Source organism: Nyctereutes procyonoides, unplaced genomic scaffold, assembly GCF_905146905.1.
Source record: "Nyctereutes procyonoides isolate TBG_1078 unplaced genomic scaffold, NYPRO_anot_genome, whole genome shotgun sequence".
NCBI classification, from domain to species: domain Eukaryota; kingdom Metazoa; phylum Chordata; class Mammalia; order Carnivora; family Canidae; genus Nyctereutes; species Nyctereutes procyonoides.
Window position 1 is genome coordinate 17,525,384 of NW_026575141.1, and position 27,399 is coordinate 17,552,782.

Consider the following 27,399-nt stretch of genomic DNA (forward strand, 5'->3'; position numbering starts at 1 on the left):
TCATTGTTCTGTCTAGTTCCAGGGCCTCCTACCAATCGCTGACGACTGCCTGCTTCAAACCCTGCCACATCAGCAGGGAAGTTGCCGGGGCAGCATTTGGTATTTGCATCAGTTTCCAGGAATGTGTTTCAAGTTATCAGTTTACTCTGCAGAGATGTTTTTCCTTTAAGTTTATAAATGGGTGCTTGAGCTGATATTGCTCTAGTTTTCAAAAACTAGCTGAGCATTTTTTATGCTAAGAAAGAATTTATAGTTGCACTTCCACAAAATGTTCTCCGATTTAAACTATCAGATTTGACCGCGGCTTCCTCCGTGTAAACATCCTCCTAGAACTGACCAGATACCCTTTCAAATTCCTTCCCTCCACGTTACTTCAGAACGTCTTTCCACATTATCTCCCAAGTCAGTACCCTTAATTAGAATAAAAGAGGGGTTTATTATATGAGTTCTGTTTGTTTCCTTTTATTTCCATTAACCTGTTTTAAGTTTAGAGGAAGCAACCAGTTTAAGAATATTCAATCCCTTTGGTTTATAGTAGCTGCTGATGGAGTTAACTTAGAAATTCTTCCTTAAAGCACAGCCAAAAAAAAAAAAAAAAACAAGGAAGAGATAGGGGAAAGAAAGAAAGGAGGAAAAAAAGCAGCCCACTCATTTCTGTTTGGCACAGCAGGAATTGACCCAAAGATGCCCCTTTTGCGTTGACTTCTGGGAGCCCCTGGCATTCTGAGTAGCACCTGACTGCCTTATTGGGGGTGCAGAGCGAGCAGAGGTGCAGCCCCAGCCCTATGGGCCTGGAATGACATCTCAGGAGAGTTGGGGAAAGGGCGATCCACTGAAGTTGACTGCACCCAGTATTTCACAATTCTCAGGACCTCTCAAGGAGTCCTTTCAACCTCAATCCCTCAGGGTCAAGGTCCCAGCTCCTCCTCTCCCTGGTGGGGAGCAGAGAATGGGATGAGCCCTAAAGAGGAGAAGGAAGTTGGGTGTTCAGGAGAGAGTAAATAGATACATTGATGAGGGTGCTGCTTGGGTAGTTACCGGAGAAGACCACCCCATCTCAGAATGGAATTGGAAGCCCCTCTAGATGGGCTAGGCACTTCCCCCAAGGTGTAGAGAGGAGCCCCCCATGGAAGCCAAGAAGGTGCTTGGGCGTTGCCCGTAAGAGGGGGGAGATCACTGAATGCACACGGAGGTCCAGAGGCATTGGGGGCACCCCCTGGAGAGTTATCTGATGAGTCCAGGCTCAACATGGAGCTGGTAAATCCAGACAAGGCGTCCGTGGAGAAGAGGAGGTGGAGAGTGGAAACCTGTAGGGGAGAGGACGGATTCTCCACTGCAGCCTCAGAAAGGAGAGACCCCCACCCCCACCCCCACCCCCACCCCCGTTAAGAGAGGCGTCCAGGTCGTCGACTGCAGTCATTTCGCAGGGCCAGATAATCTCCAAAGCCTCTGCGAGGAGACTGGGCCTCGGGAGCCATCGACTTTGCCTGATGGCTGGGTCTAGTCTACTGTGCACAAAGCACATCCTCCCCACCCCCGCCCCCGTGCTCAGTGCCACGCTACCCCTCGGGGCTCCCCCCTCCTCTCCCACGGTGCGGTCCTCCGACTCCAACCGGACCCTGCACACCAAGAGGAGAACCCCCCTCCCACCCTCTCCCGGAGCCAGAAGAGAGAGGGAGCGTTACTGCTGAAAAAGTGGGCGCACTCACGCCCTAAAGCTGCAGAAAAGCTGGGCGCGGGCGGGGGCGGGGGGAGGGGCGGGGGCGGGGGCGGGGGAGGGCGGCCTCCGGCTGCGCCACGCTGTCGACCCCCGCTCCCTCCTCCCCCGCTTCCTCCGCGCCCGCCGGCGCCCTGCACCCGGGGGTGGCCCGCAGGGCACAAGGTGCGGCAGGGCTGGACAGCTCCTGCTTTGATCTCCGGGCTCCGGTCCCCTCCACGGCTGCCCGGCTGCCCCGGGATCTGCAGAGGCTGCCCACGTCGGTGTCTGCAGAGCGCTCCGACGTGTCCAAAAGTGTTTCCAAACTTGGAAAGGGCGGGGAAGGGCGGGGGGATGGGGAGGGCGGAGGTATGCAGACTGCGAGTCAGACTTTCCCCTTGAAAGCCTCAAAAGTGTCCACGTCCTCAAAAAGAATGGAACCAATTTAAGAAGCCAGCCCCGTGGCCACGTCCCTCCCCCCTTCGCTCCCTCCTCTGCGCCCCCGCAGTCTCCTCCCAGCTGTGGCTGCCCGGGCCCCCAGCCCCAGCCCTCCGATTGGTGGAGGCGCTTTTGGAGGCACCCTCGGGCCAGGGAAACTTTGGCCGTATAAATAGGGCAGATCCGGGCTTTATTATTTTAGCACCAAGGCGGCAGGAGGGTTCAGCTAAGTTGGAGGTACCGGCCACGACTGCATGCCTGCGCCCGCCAGGTGATACCTCCGCCGGTGACCCAGGGGCTCTGCGACACAAGGAGTCTGCATGTCTAAGTGGTAGACATGCTCAGCTTTGTGGATACGCGGACTTTGTTGCTGCTTGCAGTAACTTCGTGCCTAGCAACATGCCAATGTAAGTGCCTTCGGCTTGTTTGGGGCAGACGGGGGAGAAAGGTTAGATGGGTGGGCACCCTGGTCTGAAAAAAAGGAAACCTAAAGTAGATCCTAGGGGCAGCTTGGAGGGAAGGCTCCCTGGCATGTAGAGAAACGCAGGCATGGCTGAGAAACGTGGAAATTATTTGAGAAATGAAAACATAAAAGGCTCAACCCTCGCCAAAAGTCAGGGAACTTTTCTCTCACTCAAGTGAGTCCTAATTTGATCTGGAACCTCTGATTAGGGAAGCTCAAAGGGAGCAGAACGTCTTTTTCCTAAGGATGAGGTATTAACAACTAGCAGGCCCTTGACTGCACTGATGCCCACCTTGTAAAACTCGAGGCCTGCTTCAGAAAGCCCTTGAATTGAGAAAGGAAGAACTCACCCCCTGAGGGCTTTTCTCTTCTAGGCGGTTTAAGGCTCGCCTGGAGGAGGAGGATGACTCTGAGGCGCCCTCTGGAGGGAGGACGATGAAAGCACAGGGGACCAGGCCTTACGCTAATGGAATCCCCATGAGAGACTCTACAGGTTTACACAGAGGTGACCTGCACTTGCCTCCCAGTGTGTCCAGGACACACTGGGAGGGAAAATGATGTTACTTGGAATGGATACATTCTGAAGAGTAGCATTAGCTTCTTAATTTATCTGGCCCTGGAAATGGCAACATTCTTTAATTAATATCTCTTCTGCCTTCTGTTGAGCCTGAGAGTCACCTCTTTATCATGTTCTCAATGACAATCAGACATTCTCAACACAGCAAGTTGGAAAATATCAACACGGATCTGAAGCTCAAGACACCGGGGTTTTCCAATGACTTTGCCACTAATTTACCACGTGACCTGGGGCAAGTCCAACTGAGCCTTTTCTAAAATGCGGAATGCGGATTAGATGGACTCCGAGGCCACTTCCAGCCATAGGTTTCATGACTAGGCCTCTCAAGATAGAATGAAGAAAATCAGTCAGTTTTTGAAAATGGCTGCCTAATTACCAAAGATACCAACTTGATAGGGGATGAGGGGTGTCTGGCCACACCCAACACTCCAAAAAGTTTGCTCCGCCCACATGCCACGGTGTCTACCATTGCATCATTGTTGATGCATTTGTGTGTGTGTGTGTTTTCTCCCTTTGTCCACTTTTAGTATGCACACTGTGGATATTAAGGAATAATTGTATAGAGCAAATTCACATCACCAATTTTGTTTTTTATGAGATCTGAGGATAGGGGGAAAAATTGGTTCCTAAAGGAAAGATGAAAACAGACCTAGGGAAGTCTGAAGATACAAAAGGCAACTCACCTTCTGACCAACAGCCAACTGCAGTCTGGAATAAAACTTACTAAACACACATTTCTTCAAAATGGCTCAGTCTGAGTAATTAAAAGGCAAATTTCCAAAATCATAAGGACTTCCGTTAATCAAGTCTGGGCATAATTATTCTTCCTACTGATGGACACAATGAAGTAAACATATCATTTTCCTAATTTAAAAGTAATTCTCAAAAATTGCCCTTAAATATCAGTGCTGGATGTGGTCCACCCTCCTGAATTGTGACTATTGCAACAGATGTTCTCACTCCAAATGACACACTTCTTGGCCACCTAATTAAAGCAATTTTTAGGGGTGATTCATCTTGTTGCCAGCTTGGCCACCCTTATATCCTGTGTTAACCTATAATTTTTATACCGTAGGAGAGGAATTCAGTCTTTAAGGACTTAAAGCAATTATGGCAAAGGGGGGGATATTACTTGAGTGTGTTTTTCCCATTAATTCTCAACATCTTTAATCCACAGTTTTTCCATTTATACTGAGCAATTCCTTCTCAGGGACAGAAGTGATACATATTGGTAGAATGACCTTACCTAATTTAAGTGAACCAATTTAAAGCAAAATTTCAGATGTCCAAATGGCCCCATTTTCATAGTAACTAATTTGCAAATTAGACCTTTTGAAAAAGGACATTAAGAAAGGTATAAGCTAAAAAAAAAAAGGTATAAACTGAATGAACTACTACATAACTTTTATTAAAAAAAAGTCTAAGTAACATAGTTCCCTAAGTTTTCCCTTTTTGGATTTTTAAGTACCAAAAACTATCTGAACTATAAATTATTTCCTCATCAATGTACTGATCTTACTCACATTCAGCGATCCACCTATGCAGTTAACCAACTTAATTACTATGCATTAGAAATATCCTTCAGACACATTAATATTTTACAGTGTTTATAAAATAGTAAATAATTAACAATTTAATTCAAAATATATTTACATACTAATATTGCAAACAAATCACCCTGCTGATCCCTGCCATACTTTTGACCTGCATAATTTCCAAGTCATTAGAATATTCTTAATAAAAAATATACTTGATCCTTTAATTAGGTAAGCCAATTTTATAGACAATTTATTTGTTAATCACTGCTATAGATCAGGGCAATGATACTAATAATTATTTCTCTCTTTTCTCTTTCCTTTACAGCTTTACAAGAGGTGAGTAAAATTATCTTCAGAATTTTTTTTTTTTATACTGGGATAGCTTTGGCCACACTAATGCCTTCTCGGGGGAAGAAAGAGGAGGCTACACTCGTGTTAAACAACCCGGATTCCCGAGAAAATCATCATGAGTTATGGTAGTCAAACTTCGCTGGCTGTCTAGAAAGTACCCACCCCCATTTCCAAAGTGGGCGGTGCTACTGGATAAGACCACCCTCACAAGAACACTCATAAGAAACAGAATGAATAATCCTGTGGAAGTTTGGGTTTTAAGCATCTGCTACTACAAAGCAGGAGACTTCACAGAGCTAGAAAATCTTGTTACTCTCTTGGAATCATTTGCAAGAGTATTAGGAACAAATTCTTAGCTCATGAATTGAATTTGAGGCATAATTACAGATAAGTATACATTTTGGTTCTGAACCTATTTAATTTATTGGTAAAATTTTAAATTATACTAGGAAATACTGAAATAATAGGATGCACAACACCGTGTAGATATGTTTGTATACTACACAGAAATGGGAGCCATTTAAAAAGTATATAATTTTCTTCATAATTATTTCTTGTTCTTTTCTAGGCAACTGCAAGAAAGGTAAGAGTCCAATACTTTTCCATAATATCTGAAATGATCATAAATAACTTCTAATTTAACTGAATTTATAGTAGATTACAGAAAGAAAATACTTTGTCAAGATTTTGCCCACATGGATATGCATTAGCTAAACCATAAAATAAAGTAGCTTTGATGTCTAAGAAAACCAAGCTTTATTATCTTCCAGCATTATCTCTAATTACACTTATATTATACAAACTGGTGATTTACATACTAAAGGAAAAAAAAACTTGTTTTAATTCTGGAGATGGAATGAGTATTATGTTAATTATAGGTAGTAAATTAAAGTTTATTTTAAAGGGCTTTGGCTATATAAATATGCTGTTAACGACGTAACAAAATGGTAATTTTATCCACATAAATCATATTTCTAAAAATAGTAGTTATAATATTGACCTGATGACTGGTGACTGCAGCCTCTAGTCCTCCAGTTTAAAGACATTACATGTAATTATAATAAAACAATATACTTTTTTGTTGTTGTATTATGCCATTTTTACAGCTACTATCTCATGATATTGTGTTTAGATCAGTCTTAGCGACTAATTATTATCAAGAATGCTTGCTCATTCACTGGTAATTGCTTAGACATTTATTACCGTGCTGTTTGTGTCTTCTTCATAGGGCCCAACTGGAGATAGAGGACCACGTGGAGAAAGGGTGTGTAATTTTTGAACTGTTAGAAGGCTTTGGACCATATTTAAACACTACATGTTAAAAACTACAGAAAACTGACAGTTTATGAGTTTTATGTATCCAGATATTTGCACCACTTTTTAAGCAGATAATGCCCTAAGGAAGAGGTGAATGAGTATTATTATATGTAATCAATAGTTTTTTACATCACGATTATCTTTTTAGAAAGCAAAGTTATTAAAAGCAGTCATATTCTTTGCATGGTCTTTCTTTGTTTTCAGCTGACCTGTCCAACTTACGCATAATGGAAATGTATCTGCCTACCACCACAATCCTCTCTTTGCACATGTTTTTTTGTTTGCTCTTCAAGTAAAATCTCTTACATAGCCTGGGAATAGTAGTGAAACAGTAGTCAACAATGTTTCTTTCTAAATTCATAAATGTGCAAGTTAGGTTTACAGTTTATCCATGGTATTCTTAGATCTTCCTGCTATGCATATTTGGCATGTATAACTACATTATGTGACACTTTTGCCAATATATAAATACCTATACCTTATATCTGTTGAGAAGTGCAGACTAAAATGTATTCCACTCAATCTATTATTAGAGGTAGCATCATGTCAGTAAATTATTTTAGCAACATAAATAGCATTAATGGTAGGAAATCTGCAGGATCTTCTACCTTGTGATAAAGTAACTTTATTAATTATCATACCAATTAATCTACCATTCATACATTATATATCAAAATAGCTGAATAAGTTCATCAGTCTGAAACTGACAATCAAAATACATAGTACATCACTCACTGTGCACTGTTTTCCTTATGAAGTTTATAGAATTATAAATTGTAGCTATAATTTCCATCCTTTATTTGGATACTGGAGCTCCATTATGAATTAATATTCAAAGACTAAGGTATCCCTCTTTCAGAGGAACTCATCTGTCTTGTGTCTTCTTTGTATATCAGTCATTAAACCCCCTTCTACAAGAGACCCATGTCATAAGTGAAGTTCAATTAGTGACAAATAACGGCATATTAAGTTTACTTACCTCTTGAACATTGAAAGGTCTGAACAACTGACCTTACCACATGTATCCTAGGTCTCCTTTTTTATGTATAGGTTCCTATGGGATCTGTCTAACCATGATAATTCGCTTTTTACAAAACAGGGTCCACCAGGACCACCAGGCAGAGATGGTGACGATGGTATCCCAGGCCCTCCTGGTCCACCTGGTCCTCCTGGCCCCCCTGGTCTTGGCGGGGTAAGGTGTCCTAAGTATTGCTAACTTGTAGCTAACTTCAGTTTCTTCTACCTCTATTGAAAGAAGGATCATTGTGGAACTTATTTTCAGTAGTTAAGGTAGAGTCTGCTATTTGGATATTGGTACATTTTATTTCATTTCTTTGGTTTCTTCATTCAAGATTTTCCTTTGCCTGTTCTCTTTCTGAGCCCTTGTCAATTACAGGACTGGTCTCTGTGTTCACTGAAGGTAGCTGCAGCCCTCACAACTATTATTTAATTTGGGGATTTAATATCTTTCATCAGTAGGGTACAAATAAGAAGTGTTGCATTATTAAAGAGTTTGATTAGATTGAATTATAACTGAAATCCCTGATCTTCAGCAATTTCACAAACATCCCACTCTTTTTATTCTCCTTGGCTTGAAGTCTGCTGAACCAACATTCAAAGTAGTTTTAGGTTTAATTTGCTTGAAACTAATTTGAGAAAAGTACATTTCCCTTTTTCATTAATATCTTCTTTTAGCTTTATGTCTTTAACAATGGTATGAGTGCCAAATGGCCTCACTGCAGGAAGGAAAACATATTTGCTTAATTGGTTAGCACTATGAATCAGAAGCCTGATTCTAATACCCAACTGTATGCCAGTAAAATAAGACCTTTCTCCCCCAAAAGATCTTATTATGATTGCTTATCTACTGAGTGCATTAAAAAGCACCTTCTTTAATAGATCTACCACTATAAGAGAGATCTTTAACAGTAAAGTTATTACTGTGAACTATTTTTTAAAAGTTTAATCTTCCAAGGGGCATTTTAATTTAATTTTCCTCTAAACTTCAAAACTCTTCACATCCTTTTTGAAACTCCAGCAAGAAAAGGTCTCCCAGTCACTTTTGCGTCCTTCTGAAGGAGCCAGGCAACAGGTGGAAATGCAAAGGTGACCTCTTGGTCTCTGCTTAATTTATCAGGGATCTCCAGGGACTTACAGTATAGAAAGCTCCCCTTTCTCAGTGTAGAGGTAGAAGGTAGGGAAAGGGGAGCAGTGATTGGCAGGGCAGGAAAGAGTTTGAAAAATAAGGTAGAGAAGCTTCCCACTTCAAACCAGATGTGGACTAAATTTTAAACCTATATTTTCTCCTGACTTTTTAGGAACTTAGCTCAATATGGAATTGTAAACTAAAAAAATATATAAAAATATCTCTCCCTTTTAAACAACAACATAAAAATCTTTACAAGTAGGATGAGAAAGTGAACTACAGAGCTAGTAATTTTAATATATATAATGTATTTTCTCCCCTCTAGAACTTTGCAGCCCAGTATGATGGAAAAGGAGTTGGCCTTGGCCCTGGACCAATGGTATGCTTATTTCTTTTTAATTATGACCAAAAAATGACTGAATAGAGAATTTGTTTCTATGTTAAAAATTTCACTTTGCCATTTCCTTAGCTATCTAGGTTAACTAACTCAATACTTAGATCACGTAAAAGCAGCAACTCCTTTTGTATTCAAATCTGTAATAATTAAGCCTAGATCTGGGGGTTGAATTTTCTGTACAATCATGTTTCCAGTGTGTAAATAATCGCTGGACATAGTAACCATAATTTAAATATATCAATTGAATTCAAGAGTGATCACTCTGATTAATTTTTTTATACTCCTTAACACTGCTCACAATTTTAAGCTTAGAGACATGAAGCTATTAAGTCCCATAATCTTTCTGGAAAGAAGCAACAAGTTCTAGTCCAGCCTATTTTTTTTAGGATTGTATTTACTTACTTACTTACTTACTTACTTACTTACTTTATTTATTTATTTATTTATTTATTTATTTATTTATTTATTTTGGTGATGGCGGGGAGAGGGAGAGGGACAAGCAGACTCTGCACTGAGCACAGAGCCCGAGTGGGGCTCCATCCCAGGACCTTGAGATCATGACCTGAGCTTAAACGAAGAATCAGGAGGCTTGAGACTGAGCCACTCAGGAGCCCAGCCGTGGCCAGTCCCAGATTGAGAATCTAGATGGAGGGCGCGGGCGGACAGTGTGATGATCGGCAAATGGTTAGCTGCGGCAGGTGATCGCTAGAGGTAGGGGTCTGAGGTGGGAGATTATGCGTAACTCAGCATGTGCGCATCTTGGGCGACACACACGTCTCATTCTAAGACTCTTGGGGTGCGAGGACATCATCATATCACTGTGAGATACACCGGTTCTAACTGTTGTGAGTCTTAAGTACAATATTGTCTTAGTTGAATATGACAGGCATCGACACTAGATTAGAGAGACTAGCACACAGCGATTGTATAGCTGCGTGACTCACTAGGAGTATGTTGACCTATACGTGAGTGATGGGACGAGGCCAGAACATGATACTCTATGAGCACACACACACACACATATGGAGGGTGAAAGATGATGTGATTATTGAGATAAATAAAGGTAATGTGGGTTAATTGTAGGGGGGGTTGGGGGGGGGAAGGGGTTGTAAGGGACGCGATGTTTTTTGTGCTGTAGTGCTGAGGTGGAGAGTGGTTTGGAATTTTGTTTTTAAAAGAGTGATGTCGTGGGTGGTTTGGGTGGGTTAGATAATATGGTGGGTAGGTGGTTGTGGGGTGGATGGGTTTGTAGGGGGTGGGGGGTGGGGTGGGTGGGGGGGGTGGGTGTGTGGGTGGGGGGGGGGGGTGGGGTGGGGGTTGGTGGTGTTGTGGGTGGTTGGTGGGGGTGGGTGGGGTGTGGGTGGGGTGGGGGGGGGGGTGTGGGGGGGGGTGGGGTGGTGGGGGGGTGGGGGTGTGGGGTGTGGGGTGGGTGTTGTTGGGGGGGTGTGGGTGTGGGGTGGTGTGGGGTGGTGTGGGGTTGTGGGTGGGTTGTGGTGGGGGTGGGTGTGGTTTGGTGGGGGTTGGGTGGGGGTGGGGGGTGTAGGGTGGGTTGGTGGTGATTTGTTTTTGGTGGAAGGGGGTGTGTGGGTTGGGTATGATAGTTGATATGGTGATAGGGTTGGATGTAAGTGAAGATTTTTTTAGTTTTTTTTTGTTTTGTAGTTTTTTGTGAATTATTTAAAATGTTTTTGATGTGTGTGATGTGGAAAGTAGGGGTTAAGGAGAGATGTTTTATGGGGGTAGGGGTTTGTTATGTTATATAATTTAAGCTTGCACATCCACACACTGTCACAGACATATGTAATCAACAGATATGTGGCTCACAAATAAGAAAGATAGGCAGCAATAAAGTATTAAAATAATTTTCCATGTTGGAAAATCAATAACTATAAAACCCCACAGGGTTCTTCTCTGAATTAATGAGTAATCATCGTCCGTCTCACAGCCTCCACAAAATAAACTACACTTTATGTAAATGAAATTGTTGCAAATATGCGGAAAAATGAATGAATATAATTAAAGATTCATGGTGTCAAAGAAAATTATTTTTAATATATACCTAAAAAAATTATTTTGATTGAAAAGTGACAGTTTCTTTTAATGTGGAAGCAATTTCTAAAACCAAACAAATAATTCTTATAATTAAGATGATGTGCTTTTTAATAAAATCCATATTATTTCACTCTAGGCATTAATACATTGGGACAGACTTGCCTGCAGAGTCCCCGTGGTTGATGTGTCATGAACAAATTACCCTAGACTTGCCAATGCAATATTTTCAGCTTGAAGGAACCTGCCCCTACAGGAGAGCTTGCACAGGCACTGATTACCACAAAGAGGAGTCAAGAATGTGGATTTAGCTCTCAAGCTAGCAACACTATCTCACTCCACTTGTGTGTGACAGAATGGAGAACAAAAGAAAGAACAATCTGCTATTGTTGTGGGCCACATTTTCAGTAATGATATTAGAACCTTCCTGGAGGATGTTTTAATATTTTATTTTTCCTTCACCCCTAACTTTTGTCTAACATTTTCATGAGTCCCCAACAGCCTTAAAAGAGACTATTAGGTTATTTAACAAACCTCCCTCTAATCATTAAGGACTTTTGATCCTTTTCAATTCATGCTCCTTGTGGCGATAAAAATACCAATCTCTTAGCCAAATATAACATGGGGAGATGAGCTGTGATTGAGGGCATCCAAATGGAAATGCTTCACCAACTGCATGAAAGGGACCTGTGGCCATCCATCCAATTGTGTTCTGCTGATTTGGGTTAGGAGAAAAGGTGAAAGCAAAGACAGAGAAAGAGTGGAGGAAATGTCAGTCCTTAAGAGCCTCCTGGGAGAAACAAAAACTAAGAAAAAAAAAACAGGATAATTCTTATCCATCTATCACAAAATGTCTGTGGCACTGCTCTGCTAATCCTATCTAACTCAAACCAAAGCCATGATCAGTGCTCACTATACTTGTCTTCTTTACAGGGTTTGATGGGACCTAGAGGTCCACCTGGTGCATCTGGCGCTCCTGTAAGTATTGGAAGCTTATAATCTCTCTTATGTTAAAAAAATAAAAAATAAAAAAAAAATAAAAACAAAGAAAGGTGTGGAGTATGACATACTGTTTTCTTTTAGGGCCCTCAAGGTTTCCAAGGACCTGCTGGTGAGCCTGGTGAACCTGGTCAAACTGTGAGTACATTTTTGCCCTTTATGGTAAATTTCTTTTTCAAGAAGTTTATTAATATAATCTTAATGAAATGATTGGTCTCTATCTTCTTAGGGTCCAGCGGGTGCTCGTGGTCCACCTGGGCCTCCTGGCAAGGCTGGTGAGGATGTAAGTATTTACTTATAAGCATTTCCAAAATGCCATTTAAACACTCCTGCCTCAACAAGAATTTCTGGATTCAAATGAAGTATTCTGCCAAAAGCTGAATATGCCTGACATAACTCTCCCCATATGGAAAATGTTATTTTAATGAAATTTCAATTTGTTTTGTATTTAAGGAAATTAGTTGTTAATTAAATATATATTTGGACCCATATCTTTATTGAATGCCTCTTTCCTATATTTTAAAAACCAAGATGTTCTGACTTCCAGCTGATGGCTTAGCAAGAAAAAGCTTACCCTATGATGCTTTCATGTTTTAGGGTCACCCTGGAAAACCTGGACGACCCGGTGAGAGAGGAGTTGTTGGACCACAGGTAAGCTTTCTATCCCAGTGGATCCAGTCCAGGTATCAGAGGCATCTTGCATGCAAGATGGTTGGTAAAACCGGGATGGGTCTAAATGACCACCTAGATGTTTGACCACCTGTACCCCTCAATGAAGGCATCTGACAAATCAAGGAAGCTAGTAAGAATGCATACAGTTTTCGTTAATGCAAGGGATGTCATCTTAATGACAGCAAGCACACTGTAAACTAAATCGTGTTTTGTACAAATGCCATAGTATCGGTTACTCAAATTAGAGCAAGTTAATTTGCTGCTCTGTGCTTTAAAATATCCTAGTCTTTGATTCCAAGCTCGAACTTCAGTGACAAGAAATGAAAGGGAAGAAATCGTTGTATTCTGATTTAGAAGGAAAACATCATTTGTCTTCTTGTGTGTTTCTTTTTAAGGGTGCTCGTGGTTTCCCTGGGACTCCTGGACTTCCTGGCTTCAAGGGCATTAGGGTGAGCACATTCTTTACCCAGAAGAGAGGAAATGTTGATTATTTTTAGGAAAAGCGTCAACTATATTTAAACTCCCGTGTGACACATACTTGCTTCCAAAGTCCTGGAATTCGCCAGAGTGAAGAGAGAAAGTTCACATGGCTGAAAAGTCCAGTGGGGTGTGCTTTTCTCAGTATGTTCGTAGCTTTCAAGAATTGAGGATCCCTGTGGAGAAAATTGTATAAAAGGCATATGACTTAAGAGGTACTTATAACCATCTCAAGATCGTAAAATTATTAAAGAGAGAAATGATGTAAGAGAGCACCTAGTTCTCGTTCCTTCCCTTTCAAATGCAGGGAGGTTTGGTGACTTAACTGGGGCAATGGAGCAAGTTTGCTGGGTGCCAGACCCTCCAGTGCACTGAAGCGGTGCATGCACGATTCACTCAGGAGGTTGGGATTTGACCAAGCACGATAATGGAATGGCATTTTAAGCATAAGAATTTGCATTTCAGGGACACAATGGTCTGGATGGATTGAAGGGACAGCCCGGTGCTCCAGGTGTGAAGGTAAATACTAAATCAGAAGTGTTATCTTTAAAACAATTGACTGGTAATTCCCCATGATGGTCAGAAAGTGTATTCTTAATGAAGACTACTCTTATTTCTAAGAGTATCTTATTTCCTCTTCAATATTTCAGAGCCTTCAATGGCGAGGATATGGAATTCTGTGACAAAAGGCCAATTATTAATACTGTTTATTTAATTCAATATCTATTAAACAGTTGAGATAAAAATAATGTCGATAGTTTCTTCCTTCATTTCCTATCCTACAATTTCAACCAATCTCTGCAGCCAAAATAAAAGTAAATAAACATATAATCAGATATTAGAATGCTATATTATTTTAAACTGTAAATTCTCCTTTGCCACGCACTAATTAGATAGGTACATTCATGTCACAATACACTTTTCAACCTCTTTCCTGTGATTTATCTGTGCACACTCAAAAAAATTTTAATTAGGTAATTAAAGTCTCAGAAGTGTGTTATCTCTTGGCTAGGCTCTTCTCTGACAGCGTTTTCAACTATAAAATGTTCTCTCTCCTATTAAGGAGATAATGTGATATTAAAGTGAATACCAACGTAATTACAAATTAATGAGTAACGAATACTAGCGGGACCAGAAATGAACATGAATATGGAGAATCTGTTCTAACTTTCCAGCTGCCACACAAATGGATAAGGTCAAACTCATTCTCCCTAGAGCCTAATGTAATAGCTCAGACTACTAGTCCCAGCATCATAAAATGTTAGAGCCGAAAGGAGCTTTGGAGACCCCCTCATTTTGCAGATGAGGGAAACTGAGACTCAGAGAGAATGAGTGACTTGCCCAAAGTCACACATCTAGCAGTTAGAGGAGCGCATAGGCTAGAATCCCTGACTTTCAAAGAACAGACTTTGTGTTTATTCACCAAGAACATACTTCACATGGAATTCTAGAAATGAAGGGTTCCTAAAGGATCTCTCAAATCTATTTCTTCCAGATCTTGATCAGATTACTGAGAAGCAAAGTTCCTTTACATGTGCTATTTTATTTAATTTCTGCCACCCCTCACCCACCACCACCATGGTTTTTACTCAAGGATATAGCTTGGAAATAAATAAGACAGCTCTGAAAAATATTATGAAGCTTTAAATTTCCATGCATTTTTTTTCTTTTTTTTTTAATTTTTATTTATTTTATGATAGTCACACAGAGAGAGAGAGAGAGAGGCAGAGACATAGGCAGAGGGAGAAGCAGGCTCCATGCACTGGGAGCCCGACGTGGGATTCGATCCCGGGTCTCCAGGATCGCGCCCTGGGCCAAAGGCAGGCGCCAAACTGCTGCACCACCCAGGGATCCCTCCATGCATTTTTATAAAAATGAAAATACCAAGTGTTAAAAAATAAGTTTAAAGAGAGTAAATATGGTTCTATTGAAAGCAATTCATCCTCTGCCATCTCTTTCTATGATATCATTCCTAACATATAAGCCTCGTCGAAATGATATCCCAAATCTAAGGGGAAATCTTAGAGCTGGGGTACATAATCCTCAAGTGACCACATCTCCCTCGTACTGTGATTTTTGGTACTATCCATATGAAAACTCATATTTTAGAAATTTAAAAATTTATGTGATTGGCATAATTGAGAAACAGTCTATATGTGTAAGAAATATTATAAAATATAAATGGTCCAAATTAAAGTAATAGGATAAAAATGACCCAATCAGAAAAAAAAATAATCAATACCTGTAATGAACAAAAACTCAATCCTTCTTTTCCACGTAGGGTGAACCTGGTGCCCCTGGTGAAAATGGAACACCAGGTCAAACAGTAAGTATCGATTTCTTGATTGTAAATCCAAACGTGTACACTCTTTGCAAGCTAGAACTTCTTTAATGTTTTTGCTAATTACCATTTCCCTCGGCATTGTATTCTTTGATATTTTTCTAATAACTTTCTGCATACTTAATTGAAATCCATTACCTTTTAGTTGGAATTAGAACAAGACCTATTTATTTCTAGTGGATTCTTGCACATGTTGGAAATTGGACAAAGCAAATGATGCCTGTGACATTTTTAAAATTAGTGTTCTGGATTTCATTGAAAATATTTCTGCTTCTAGGGAGCCCGTGGGCTTCCTGGTGAGAGAGGACGTGTCGGTGCCCCTGGTCCAGCTGTGAGTGCTTCCATTTTTGTCCCTTATCCTTTTAAAAATTCTAGTAACTACTACTTGACTTTCCTCTTGACTTTGTCTCCTTATTTTCTTCATAGGGTGCCCGTGGAAGTGATGGAAGTGTGGGTCCTGTGGGTCCTGCTGTAAGTTTTGACACCAAAGAATTTGGAAGAGGTTAAGAGTGTGGGATGGGAACTCTCTTCTTTATTAATTTATAAGACAACACCATTTTGGATACCTTACCAAATGTTCCATGAGATCTCTCAAAGGCTCTGTTTATAAGTACTGTATCCCTAGTGCTTTTCATTGATACATAACATAAAATCTACCTCACCTTGGATATCTTGAATGTCTTCCCTTTGGTATTAATGACAGCAGACCAGCTGTCAGTTTTCTCTTTGCCAATATCAGATAAGATTAGGCCACTCCAAGCCACTTCAATCTTCAGGTCTTGTGTTGTTAATTTGCTGGGAGGACATATCTTAACCACATTCTACTTTGATTTCAGGGTCCTATTGGGTCTGCTGGCCCTCCAGGCTTCCCAGGTGCTCCTGGCCCCAAGGTAAACACACTGCCCACCATTCTCACTATCTCGATAAACTTCTTATTGTGATGTGAAAGATAGGCACTGTGCTTGTAGATAGATAATTACAGAACAGGAAACTTAATTAGTCCCCCTTTCAAAATAGTTATAGAATGACCAGTTTTCTCACTCCAAGCTTGAAATAGAGCGAATCTCTGTACTTGAGCCCCTGAGCATAGAAACAAAAGCCAACAAGGACATTTATTTTCTGGGACCCCTCTGGGATATACTCCCAAAGTAGTGAGGACTGGCTAGCTGGGAACCAGAGTCTCTACCACAGAGGGACAGAGTTAGGTGAAGGTGCTAGCCAAGAGGGCAGAACGAGGCCAGGAAAGTAAGAACCCCAATCCAAATCTGTGGTGTGCCAAACCAGACGAGGGAAATAATTACAGTTCCGAACTAAGCTCATGAAACCTGGTGTCATCAAAATGGAGATAGGCTGCTTCATTATTTGCAGACTAATGCCTCAGTGCTTTCCCTCCGTTAGGGTGAAATCGGACCTGTTGGCAACCCCGGTCCTGCTGGTCCCGCGGGTCCCCGTGGTGAAGTGGGTCTTCCAGGTGTTTCCGGCCCCGTTGGACCCCCTGTAAGTAGCCATTGTCATTAACCTCTTGGAGTGGAAGCAGGCAAAAAAAAAAAAAAAAAAAAAAAAAAAAAAATTAAGGTGTGGGTCAAAGAAGAATAGAAATACCCCTGTTAACAGAGAGCCTTCTTCTCCTTTCTTTTTCCTCACAGGGTAACCCTGGAGCCAACGGCCTGACTGGTGCTAAGGGCGCTGCTGTGAGTATACAGCTCTCCCGTGCTGCTCCGCCTTCAAAGGCACTCTCACAAGCACCGCCTCCTCTGCCAATCACCTCGTGACAGACCACGCTGCGTTTTCTTCGCAGGGCCTGCCCGGTGTCGCTGGGGCTCCTGGCCTCCCTGGACCCCGTGGGATTCCTGGTCCTGTTGGTGCCGCTGGTGCTACTGGTGCCAGAGGACTTGTTGTAAGTGGTCGTGGCTGCAGCTTTCATCTCCCTTAAATGCCAACTCTGCCATCATTTGTCACCATCTACACTTCCTTCTTGTGGTTTTGTCATTCCTTTGGGGTTTTCCTTGGCATTTTTAGTTCGTATTTCTTCTACAAGCACATGTACATGTATGTTTGTTCACACACATACCCCTCCTGCTATCCTAGAACATTACCCAAAGGTCAGTGAGGTACATTTCTATACCACTCTTGTCCCTTCAACTAAGCCAGTCCCCTGTAAGCTGTTTAAATATGAACCTGGGCACATTTCTTACAGAACTTGAACTTTTCTTTATCTTGATCCATAACTATTCCAAGATGTTTGTCGTGAGAGGGTTGTGACAAATGTTTGTCATTTGACCACCGTTTTGTATCGAACCCTAGGGTGAGCCTGGGCCAGCTGGTTCCAAAGGAGAAAGTGGCAACAAGGGTGAGCCTGTAAGTAGTTCTCTAATCACAATTTTATGGATTTATTACTTTTTTAATCCAAAAAGTCATACTTCTACTTAAAAAAAAAAAAGTGATTCCTTTTTCTCTGGCTGCATATGACATGAAAATGATGTTTCCTGTTCGCTCCTCTTTTGCCTTTTTCATTAAACAGGGCTCTGCTGGTGCCCAAGGTCCTCCTGGTCCCAGTGGTGAAGAAGGAAAGAGAGGCCCCAATGGTGAAGCTGGATCTGCTGGGCCCTCTGGACCTCCTGGGCTGAGAGTAGGTTCCAAATGCTCTTGACACCCAGACACACCAGAGGGGTCTGATGACACTCTTTCATTGGGAATTGGTCAGAATTACTGAGAACGTTTTCTAGACGAAGGGAGCATCTGCTTTTCATCTGCCTTATTAAATCAGTGACTCTCAATTTGGTCTGGAAATAATGTTGACCTATTTTTGTAGAATGCCTCCTCCACACATTCCTTTGGGGTTTGGGTGAAGTTTTCTGGCTTGGTTTTTTATTTGTATCTCTCCCTTAAGGGTATCAAGATTCTTTGCATGCAAGCCATGTTTCAATAAATGCTGCTGCCCTATTGGATCTAAGGGTTTTTTCCCAATTCTTTCTGTTTCACGTACTTTCTTACAGGGAAGTCCTGGTTCTCGTGGTCTTCCTGGAGCTGATGGCAGAGCTGGTGTCATGGTAAGCTGTCCATTATTCATTCCCAGGGAAGGAAGGAATTTGACACTTCTTTTCGTGGGTGTGTCGTTCGCTTCAGCCCCTTCCGCTCTCCCTTCTGTTTACTAGGGTCCTCCCGGCCCTCGGGGTGCCACCGGCCCTGCTGGTGTCCGCGGTCCCAATGGAGATTCTGGTCGCCCTGGAGAGCCTGGCCTCATGGGACCCCGAGTAAGTTTCAGATTGATTCTGAGCAAGTCACACCTGGCACCATTTCCTGTTTTGAAGGGATGATTAATATCTGGAGACAATAGAAAAATCATCCAAAGTAAATCTGTTAGGAGATTTGCCGATGATTGGCTTTTTAATTTAACTTTATCAAAGCCCAGAGATATTTTTACAAATTTGGTTAGTTCATAAATTTCTTATTTATTTCTTGATCCAATTGCTGTGAGGTTTTTGGAAAAATAGATTTATTTTAATATATCCAAATTAGGTGGGTTCTCCTATCAGCATGAATCTTTTATCTCAATTTGTGAGTTTTATATAAGGTGTCCATGAAACGTATTAGGACTATACATTATCAGTGTATTAGATTCATAAGTGAAATCATTTTTCTAGCAATCACAAAGTGCTATAATGTATTCAGCATCACACTAGCCATGGAGAAATGACCTTTAGATTCGTAGACACTCTAATCCATAGCAATAGAGTGATTTTTTTTTTGCTTCCATTATCTCTTATGGATGAATATCATCTGTAATTGTACCATAAACAAGTAATAAAGACACCAAATATAGCAATAAAAAATCCCCTTTGAAAATTGCTTACTAAAAGTATTTGTTTTTCTATTATGAGGTAAATAACTTGATACATTTTGCCCATATAGTATGTTGCTTCACAGTTTCTTGAGATATCTATAAATGAATCAGTTGCACTAAACTCCAATAAAAGGAAAGGCATAAAGAAGAGAGAGAAGAAAGATTTCAGAGCTCTTTTCATACCTCCCAGCCAGTGGCTAATACCCCTAATGATTTACCCTGTGCAACCAACAAGAAGGGGGGGGTGCTTTTGTGAGATTTTAATAAATGGGAGCCTCAAGCACGTGTGTTAAAGTGCCAACATGAAAGCATCCTCATTTATTTTATAGGGTTTTCCTGGTGCCCCTGGTAATGTTGGCCCAGCTGGTAAAGAAGGTCCCATGGTAAGAATTGCTCATTTTCCATTATATTTTCAAGGACACTTATTGCACCCTTATCAAGTCTATTCTGTGGCTTATTTATACATGAACACACTGAAAATAAATATCAGCCACATACATCATCTGGGAACGTGAAAGAGTAGATTGTAATTATGGAGTCCAAATGAACACAGGACTGAAAGGAGGGAAGGAAAAAGAAAAACATGGCAGGGGAAATTGAAGAGGGTGATGAGGGTATGGAAAGGGAGGGAAAGAGGGGATTGGACACATACGAGATTGACTTGGCTGTGTGTGTACTGACATCCTATTTAGAAAAGGAAAATGGATTCATAATTTATTGACACTTTATACCAGAAAGCTCTGTGCATTCAGAAAATGATTCTCTTTCATCCTACAGCAGCCTCACCAGCGTGAGGTCGAGAGACCCTGTTCGATGCTGAGTGAGCTTTAAATAAACTTTGGTTTCAGGGTCTCCCTGGTATTGATGGCAGGCCTGGACCAATTGGCCCAGCGGGAGCAAGAGGAGAGCCCGGCAACATCGGATTCCCTGGACCCAAAGGCCCCACTGTAAGAACAGCGCACCCTCTTCTCGCTTGGCACATCTTTGCTTACGTTTCACCAAAACTTGGTTTCTCTCCTGCCCTCAGTCCATTCTATCTCAAGATAGGGAGGAGGGGTCCCTTTCAACACAGAAAACTGCGAGCCACCTACCACATAATTGATCTCCAATATATCATTGCACACCTGCTAGAAATCCATCTCCTGAGTCTGTGCCTCTGAGGACACAGGTGTACCTTCTTGTCCTTGGAGTTGCAAGATGATGGATTGTGCCTTAGCCAACAGAACTCAAAGACTAGGAACCTTAGAAAAGAAAGAGAAAAAAAAAAAAAAACAAGAAAGTAACATTTCAAAATTGTCATGGTTAATTTGACTTTTTTTTTGTAATGTTTATCATAGGGTGATCCTGGCAAAAATGGTGATAAAGGTCATGCTGGTCTTGCTGGTGCTCGGGTAGGTGCTGACTTTGTCGTGTTATCCGCCTATGTCATATTCACTTAGGAAACACACATCCTTGGAGGCCATCTGATATAATTATGTCATCCCCTTTTCAAAATGCCATCCCCGAGGATCCTTTATGCCATCACAAAATGTATTTTCCTTTTTAAACCGCACTTATAAGATGGTGAGCTCTAACAAATCAGAATGTATATTCAGTCAAAATTATTTATGGGCTCATTTGATTTTTATTTCATTTTTTCTGTGATTAAAAAGCTATGCATATGCTAGTATGCATTCTCTAGTCTTCATAAATTGCTCTCCATCCGTGGACTTCCCACAAGCCATACCAAAAGCTAGTATTTAGGCAGGGGACCCACAATGAGTCATGCAAAGAGCATAAGCGGTGAGAAAGTAATGCACGAAGCTTCGAGTCTTCTGAAACTGTCTGACTCACAGGTAACCCTGAGCCTTTCTGTGAAATATTTTAGGGTGCTCCAGGTCCTGATGGAAACAATGGTGCTCAGGGACCTCCTGGACCACAAGTGAGTATTTCTTCCATTCTTGTTCCTACTGCCCTAAATGAATCCAGTCCTACCAAATGACCATCTCCTTTTTCCAGTCCACGAGTTATATAGGTAGACAGCAATGGTGACAATACATTTCTACTTAAGCTATTTTTACTATTACTTTCAGGGTGTCCAAGGTGGAAAAGGTGAACAGGGTCCTGCTGGTCCTCCAGGCTTCCAGGTAAGTCAACTAAAACTACAGAACATTGCCTTTGGTCAGATCATCCAGCTGTAAATTACCATAGAACTCTTCCCCCACCACACAGAACCTGATTTCAGAAATAACGTAAGGAAGGATACACCTTTACAAGGCAAACTTCTGTGTGACTCTTTAATAGCATACAATAGTTAGTGACCATGTCGATATCAAAAAGTATCCAGAAAAACCCAGTCATTCACAAATCCTCTGAAGAGAGCCAGAAGATTGAGATTTTGTGGTTTTGTTTTGTTTTTTTTTTTTTTTTTTCATTTAGGGTCTGCCTGGCCCCGCAGGTACAGCTGGTGAAGTTGGCAAACCAGGAGAAAGGGTGAGTAAAACAAGTGATAGTAGAATTATCGAAACTTGGGACTTCTCCCATAAAGAATGCCCTAGTGCAGTGCAATTATAATATGTAAAAAGAAACTTCGTATTTCATATGTTAATGATAGTGTTCTACTTACGTTGGTACTTTGGAGAGAATACACCCAGTTACTCATGCTCCTTGGAATAACAACTCCTTTGTTTTAAAAACTGAATGAAACGCTGCATTATGAAAGGAAAATATTATCAATGAACATTCCATTTAATGGCCTTACTTTTTGTATTGTTCTTGGTAACGTTAACATGCAAATTATTTGCTTTCCCATAGTGAAAAAGTAAATGCACTGCTTTTCCATCAAACTAGACCCTGAAAAATTGCATTTAATGTTTTTCTTGGCATTCAGACATGACACTGCTAGCCACAATCAGGGCAGGAGTTCTGAGTCATTTTCTCTGGTAATTGTGATGAATGTGCCTCAATTCAGTTACATTCTGTGGCCTGGTCTCCTTTGTCAACAGTGAGGCACATTAAGGAGACAGCTGGTCAGTAATAAAGGAGATACACTTGGGTATACAATTAACTAGGTAATGTGCAGAATATGATCATTTCTATTAAGAAAGCAGTCTGTTATATAACTAAAAATAGGCAATGTCTGATATTGTCTATCATTATTTATATTATCAAATGAGATAGTCTGTTTTATCATTTTTTAAAGTAATATAGACTAAGTGATGGAAACCTAAATTTCCTGATACCATGTTCCAGCATAGAAATATCTTTGATATCAGTGGAATTCTCACTTTTTGTATCTGTGTATATACACCGGAAAATTCTCTTGCTCCTAATAGCCCTATACTTATACACTCAGGGAGCTAGAGCCTTAGCTGGCTTTGTTTGGCTATTTCAAAACTTACCTAAATATCATAATCATAAGTGGACCTCGAGAACATACATACATTTCACGATTTATCTCTTATCGTGTTTTGCTTAGGGTCTCCCTGGTGAATTTGGTCTTCCTGGTCCTGCTGGTCCAAGAGTAAGTATTATTTAATTAACTTTCATAAACTTCTGGTGATGTGTTTTTAAAACAAGTAGTGCTTTCTCTTAAAAGCTATTGATGACCTTGTGACAAATTCCTGATATTGTTCTGCAGTCAAACATAATCTGTAGAGAACATTTGATTTCTAAATTGAAAGTAGACTTTTTAAATTTAATTACTCATATTTCTTAGCCCAAACCCACACAGTTATAAGAAACACTTATATTTCTTATACATATATACATTATACATATGTGATTATAATATATGTATTATATTCAGTAATTTATATAGACAAGTCTGATATATTTGTGAAAATGGCTCAACCTGAGCCAAGGAAAGGTAATATCTTACTAAGATTCAAAATCGATTTTTGCAATGTGTGTTGATGTTCAAAGTCTAAAGCTGAAACCATGAATTTGCTCTTACAAAAACAAAACAAAACAAAAAGAAAAACAAAAAGAAACAGATTTGGTTCGTCTGTGTGGTCATTTGAATAACCAGAGAGATGAGTTTGCCCCTCAAGTATCCTGTTATATGGTTAGTTACCATATATCTAGGATGCCCAAACAAATTTAGTATCATAGAACCATAAGTATAACAAGGGCCTTTGAAACAGTTGCAATGCAGACCGTTAAATACTATTTGCATACATGTTAAATACTCTGGACCAAGGAATAACCTCTCATGGTGATATTTCTATGCAATTGGGAGAAATATAGATAGGTAGGTATACACATGCAAACACATATATATGTATATCCTGTTAAATATTATAACTATTACATCACTATTGCATAAGATTATTAAAAGGGGGGTAGATATGAGAATGTCTAATCCTATCTACACCTAGCATTGCTATTATAAAATGACACAGTCTTTCCCTATGAATATCATGCATAACTGGCATCTATTTTTACCTATGAATCTATTACCAAAAAAGACAAAAAAAAAGAATTAATTCCAAATTTGAATATTGTACTCTAGAAGAAAAACATTCTGGAGTTGTAGCCACAGAACATTAAAGCTGAATGAGACTAGAGATTATCTCATCCCATTCGTTCATTTTACTAGTAGAGAAATTAAGGGAAAAAATTATAATTTGTTAATGGCAAAACCAGGATTCAAAAGCTAAAAAAGTATGAACTCTGATGTGTAAAATGGTATCTCTGAAAGTGAACAGTACAACTCTTCTAATCTCTCTCTCTCTCTCTCTTTTTTTTTTTTCCTCACAGGGGGAGCGTGGTCCCCCTGGAGAAAGTGGTGCTGCTGGTCCTTCTGGTCCTATTGGAAGCCGAGGTCCTTCTGGACCCCCTGGGCCCGATGGAAACAAGGTAACATTTTCTGTTCTATATTGCTGCTTTGGCCCACTATCCTCTAGAGTAACTAGATCGTTTCCAATAGTAAATGAATTGCTTTTCATATTTTTTTTATTTCCAACTCTGTGATGATTTCCATTACCGTAAATGACTGTTTGATTCCAGTGGACCTGAATTATTCCAAAAGAAGGAAAATCCCAGTGTTCTACACACATAAATGAATTAGTATGGGCTTTTACTCTTGTGTCATTGCATGGTTTATATTTGGTTTCCTTTCTTTTTTTTTTAAGATTTTATTTATTTATTCATAAGAGATACACAGAAAGAGAGGCAGAGTCATATAGGCTACTTCTCTGTGCAGGGAGCCCGATGCGGGACTCGATCCCAGGACCCGGGATCATGACCAGAACCTAAGGCAGATGCTCAACCACTGAGACACCCAGGTGCCCCTATACTTTAGTTTTCATCTAGAAACATCACGTACATTTGGACACTATTTTTAGGGAACAAAGTTTCACCCTCTCACCATCCTGCTTCAGAGAGTAAAATTTCCAAAGGTAGTCTGGATTTAATTTTTTTATATATTTCCAGCTTTATTTTTTTAATATGTATTTTTTTATTGGAGTTTGATTTGCCAACATATAGCATAATACCCAGTGCTCATCCCGTCAAGTGCCTCCCTCAGTGCCTGTCACCCAGTCACCCCCTCCCCCTCCCCACCTCCCCTTCCACTACCCCTTATTCATTTCCCAGAGTTAGGAGTCTCTCATGTTTTGTCACCTCTCTTATTTTTCCCACTCATAGTCTGAATTTTAATGAGGGAGATAAAAGTTAACCGGACAGTACATTCATCCCCCAAACATAAGCTTGACAACTTGAGTTTCAAAGTAGAATCTGTGGTTTAGATTTTAAAATAGGTAGACTTTTCTAGACACATTTCTGAAAAACAGATGACTTTAACCACAGTAAAGAGAAGGCAACTCCTATTACTGCTGGTTCTTAACTTGCAAGAGTGGAGGAAAAAAAGTAAAGATTAGCTGCAAAAAGCTATTTTGGTAGGTGGAAGGATATTAGAAAAAATTTCAAAAGCTAAGAGGGCAGGAGGAAGCAAGAAAGTAAACACCGTCCGGAGGATAGCACTTCCAAAGAGTTCTATCTTAGAAGTTAGTCAATAGGTTTGAAGTGTGTGGAATGGTAGGGTTTTCATATAAAGTGGAAGCTATAGTCCCCACTCTTAAGGAAATTAAAATGTAAACATCTCCCCAGTTGACAAGGTTTCTCTCCATATTTCCTGCGTGGGCTAAGAGACTTATCCTTAAAAAAGGTTTGTGGGCAAACATTTTTCACTCTCTGCCCCGCATTGTCCCAGCCTCTTCTTCCCCACGCCTGCCTGCCTGCCCAAAGACGACCAGGAGCAGGTTATAGAAAAATCACAGCCCCCCACTCCCACTTCTCTGCTCTTCAGCCCCCGGTGTCATTAACGGCACCTCCTTCTGGGACAGGTGCCCTTCCTTTCAGTAACCTTCCTTTGTGTCTCTAAGCAGGCAAGAGTGTGATCTATTAAATGTTTAAATTGGAATCGTTCACGAGTTTTCGTTTTCGTTTTCTTCTTCTGCCACCGCAATCATGGCTCTCACGTGTGTTTGGTTCAAGGGTGAACCTGGCGTGCTTGGCGCCCCGGGCACTGCTGGCGCGTCCGGTCCCGGTGGACTCCCAGGAGAGAGGGGTGCTGCCGGCATTCCTGGAGGCAAGGGAGAAAAGGTACCCTCTCAGTGCTGGGCCTCCGTACGTGTGGTTGAACTGGAGCAAAGCAGGGCTGCACAGGGTTGCCCAGTTTGTTTGTTTTCTGCAATTCCTGCTGGGTGGCCTGGTAGCCTTTCGCCATCTACCTCTATGCGCTCCCCTCTGCCACCTAGCACCATCGCATTTCTAAACTCTCTAATCTGGCAAAATTCCTTGCTACCATGGAATTTCACGCAAACAGATGGTGTTGAGTAATACATGAGGCTCATTTTAATGCCACTAACAATAATGCCTCATCCTGCCCTAATTAATGGGAAGAAGCTATATTGAACAGCTGTCAACCGTGCTGCTGCATTAGTTATGCCATAAGAGTGATAAGGCACTGAAGCCCATTGTGATGTCGCCTTATAATTCTGTCCGCATGAATTTGTACCTTGCTTGATTATGCTTCAGGAGAGTGTATGGAAATTAGAAAAGAATATTTAGCAATAATCTAGAGAGAGCCTTGAATTATTTTTTCCTTAAATTTTTTTCCCATTCAACATCAAGGAGAGTAATAGGGGCATTAGTAAATATTAAATGACTGAAGGTGAATAACATTTTCTCTAAAAATAAAATAAAATAAAATAAAATAAAGGAGTCTTCAGATTCATTTTGATTCAAAAATTTGGTCAGAAAACAAAAAGTTGCTCTTGCTTTATACTTTCAGGGTGAAACCGGTCTCAGAGGCGAAATTGGTAACCCAGGCAGAGATGGCGCCCGTGTGAGTAGAATTTTGTTTGTTCGTTTGTACTTAGATTACTGCTGTTGTTTTTTCACCTTTTACCTAATTTGAGTTGAGCAGCTTTCCAAAATAGAACTGATGAAAGAAGGATCCAGGTTTAGTGAGAGTAGTCCTCTCCTTTCTGGATCTGTGAAAAGTAGTATCGTTTCACATGTTTCAAAAGAAAGATCTTATCCCTTTGGAGATCATTACCTGAGTTTTCTACCTTCCTTAGTGTTAACTCGACCAAATACAAATTTTAAACTGAAATCTCTAGGTTTAATAGAACTTTGATTGTTTAAGTTATTTTAGGACTTAGAAAAACAACAACAACAAAAAACTAACTCTTACTTTTTAAGAAGCCAGAACCTCTAACAAGGTCCTATTTATTCAAATGTGTGTCCTAAGAATTTATCACTCAAAGAGCAGCCCCCGTGATTAGTAGTTAATGCCATGGCGATGCCAAAGATGATCCCGTAAAGGTATAATAACCTTACCTAGAGCATTGGCAACGTGGCTCTTCCATACCATCGGCTACCTTGGTCCTCCTTCTCACCTCCCTCAGACCTGATAACTCTCTTTGGCACATGGATAATAGTCCTTTCTCTGAATCACACAGTCCTGGCAGTTTCAAACAAGCCTACTCATTTGCCGCTCTCCAGGGAATTTGACAAGAGCAGAGAGTTCAGATCTCCCCAATTCCTAACCTGCCCTTGACTTACACATTTCTGTCACCTTTATCGCTGAGGTACCTTCCTCCAGAG

The 27,399-nt window shown here is 40.8% G+C and overlaps 1 protein-coding gene across 1 annotated transcript in view; it reads left to right on the forward strand.

Moving 5' to 3' along the window:
- The first annotated feature begins 2,323 nt into the window (after positions 1-2,323).
- Positions 2,324-27,399, forward strand: part of COL1A2 (collagen type I alpha 2 chain) — a 36,043-nt gene continuing 10,967 nt past the window's right edge. The window contains exons 1-33 of the mRNA XM_055307532.1: positions 2,324-2,541; positions 5,038-5,048; positions 5,632-5,646; positions 6,292-6,327; positions 7,480-7,572; positions 8,852-8,905; positions 11,906-11,950; positions 12,056-12,109; positions 12,201-12,254; positions 12,569-12,622; positions 13,039-13,092; positions 13,586-13,639; positions 15,402-15,446; positions 15,739-15,792; positions 15,888-15,932; positions 16,298-16,351; positions 16,860-16,958; positions 17,108-17,152; positions 17,260-17,358; positions 17,766-17,819; positions 17,983-18,090; positions 18,458-18,511; positions 18,617-18,715; positions 19,635-19,688; positions 20,154-20,252; positions 20,643-20,696; positions 21,173-21,226; positions 21,378-21,431; positions 21,724-21,777; positions 22,763-22,807; positions 24,046-24,144; positions 25,783-25,890; positions 26,582-26,635. Coding sequence (XP_055163507.1) covers positions 2,472-2,541; positions 5,038-5,048; positions 5,632-5,646; positions 6,292-6,327; positions 7,480-7,572; positions 8,852-8,905; positions 11,906-11,950; positions 12,056-12,109; positions 12,201-12,254; positions 12,569-12,622; positions 13,039-13,092; positions 13,586-13,639; positions 15,402-15,446; positions 15,739-15,792; positions 15,888-15,932; positions 16,298-16,351; positions 16,860-16,958; positions 17,108-17,152; positions 17,260-17,358; positions 17,766-17,819; positions 17,983-18,090; positions 18,458-18,511; positions 18,617-18,715; positions 19,635-19,688; positions 20,154-20,252; positions 20,643-20,696; positions 21,173-21,226; positions 21,378-21,431; positions 21,724-21,777; positions 22,763-22,807; positions 24,046-24,144; positions 25,783-25,890; positions 26,582-26,635 — 2,025 coding nt within the window. The 5' untranslated portion in view covers positions 2,324-2,471. The remainder of the gene's footprint in view (positions 2,542-5,037; positions 5,049-5,631; positions 5,647-6,291; positions 6,328-7,479; positions 7,573-8,851; positions 8,906-11,905; positions 11,951-12,055; positions 12,110-12,200; positions 12,255-12,568; positions 12,623-13,038; positions 13,093-13,585; positions 13,640-15,401; positions 15,447-15,738; positions 15,793-15,887; positions 15,933-16,297; positions 16,352-16,859; positions 16,959-17,107; positions 17,153-17,259; positions 17,359-17,765; positions 17,820-17,982; positions 18,091-18,457; positions 18,512-18,616; positions 18,716-19,634; positions 19,689-20,153; positions 20,253-20,642; positions 20,697-21,172; positions 21,227-21,377; positions 21,432-21,723; positions 21,778-22,762; positions 22,808-24,045; positions 24,145-25,782; positions 25,891-26,581; positions 26,636-27,399) is intronic.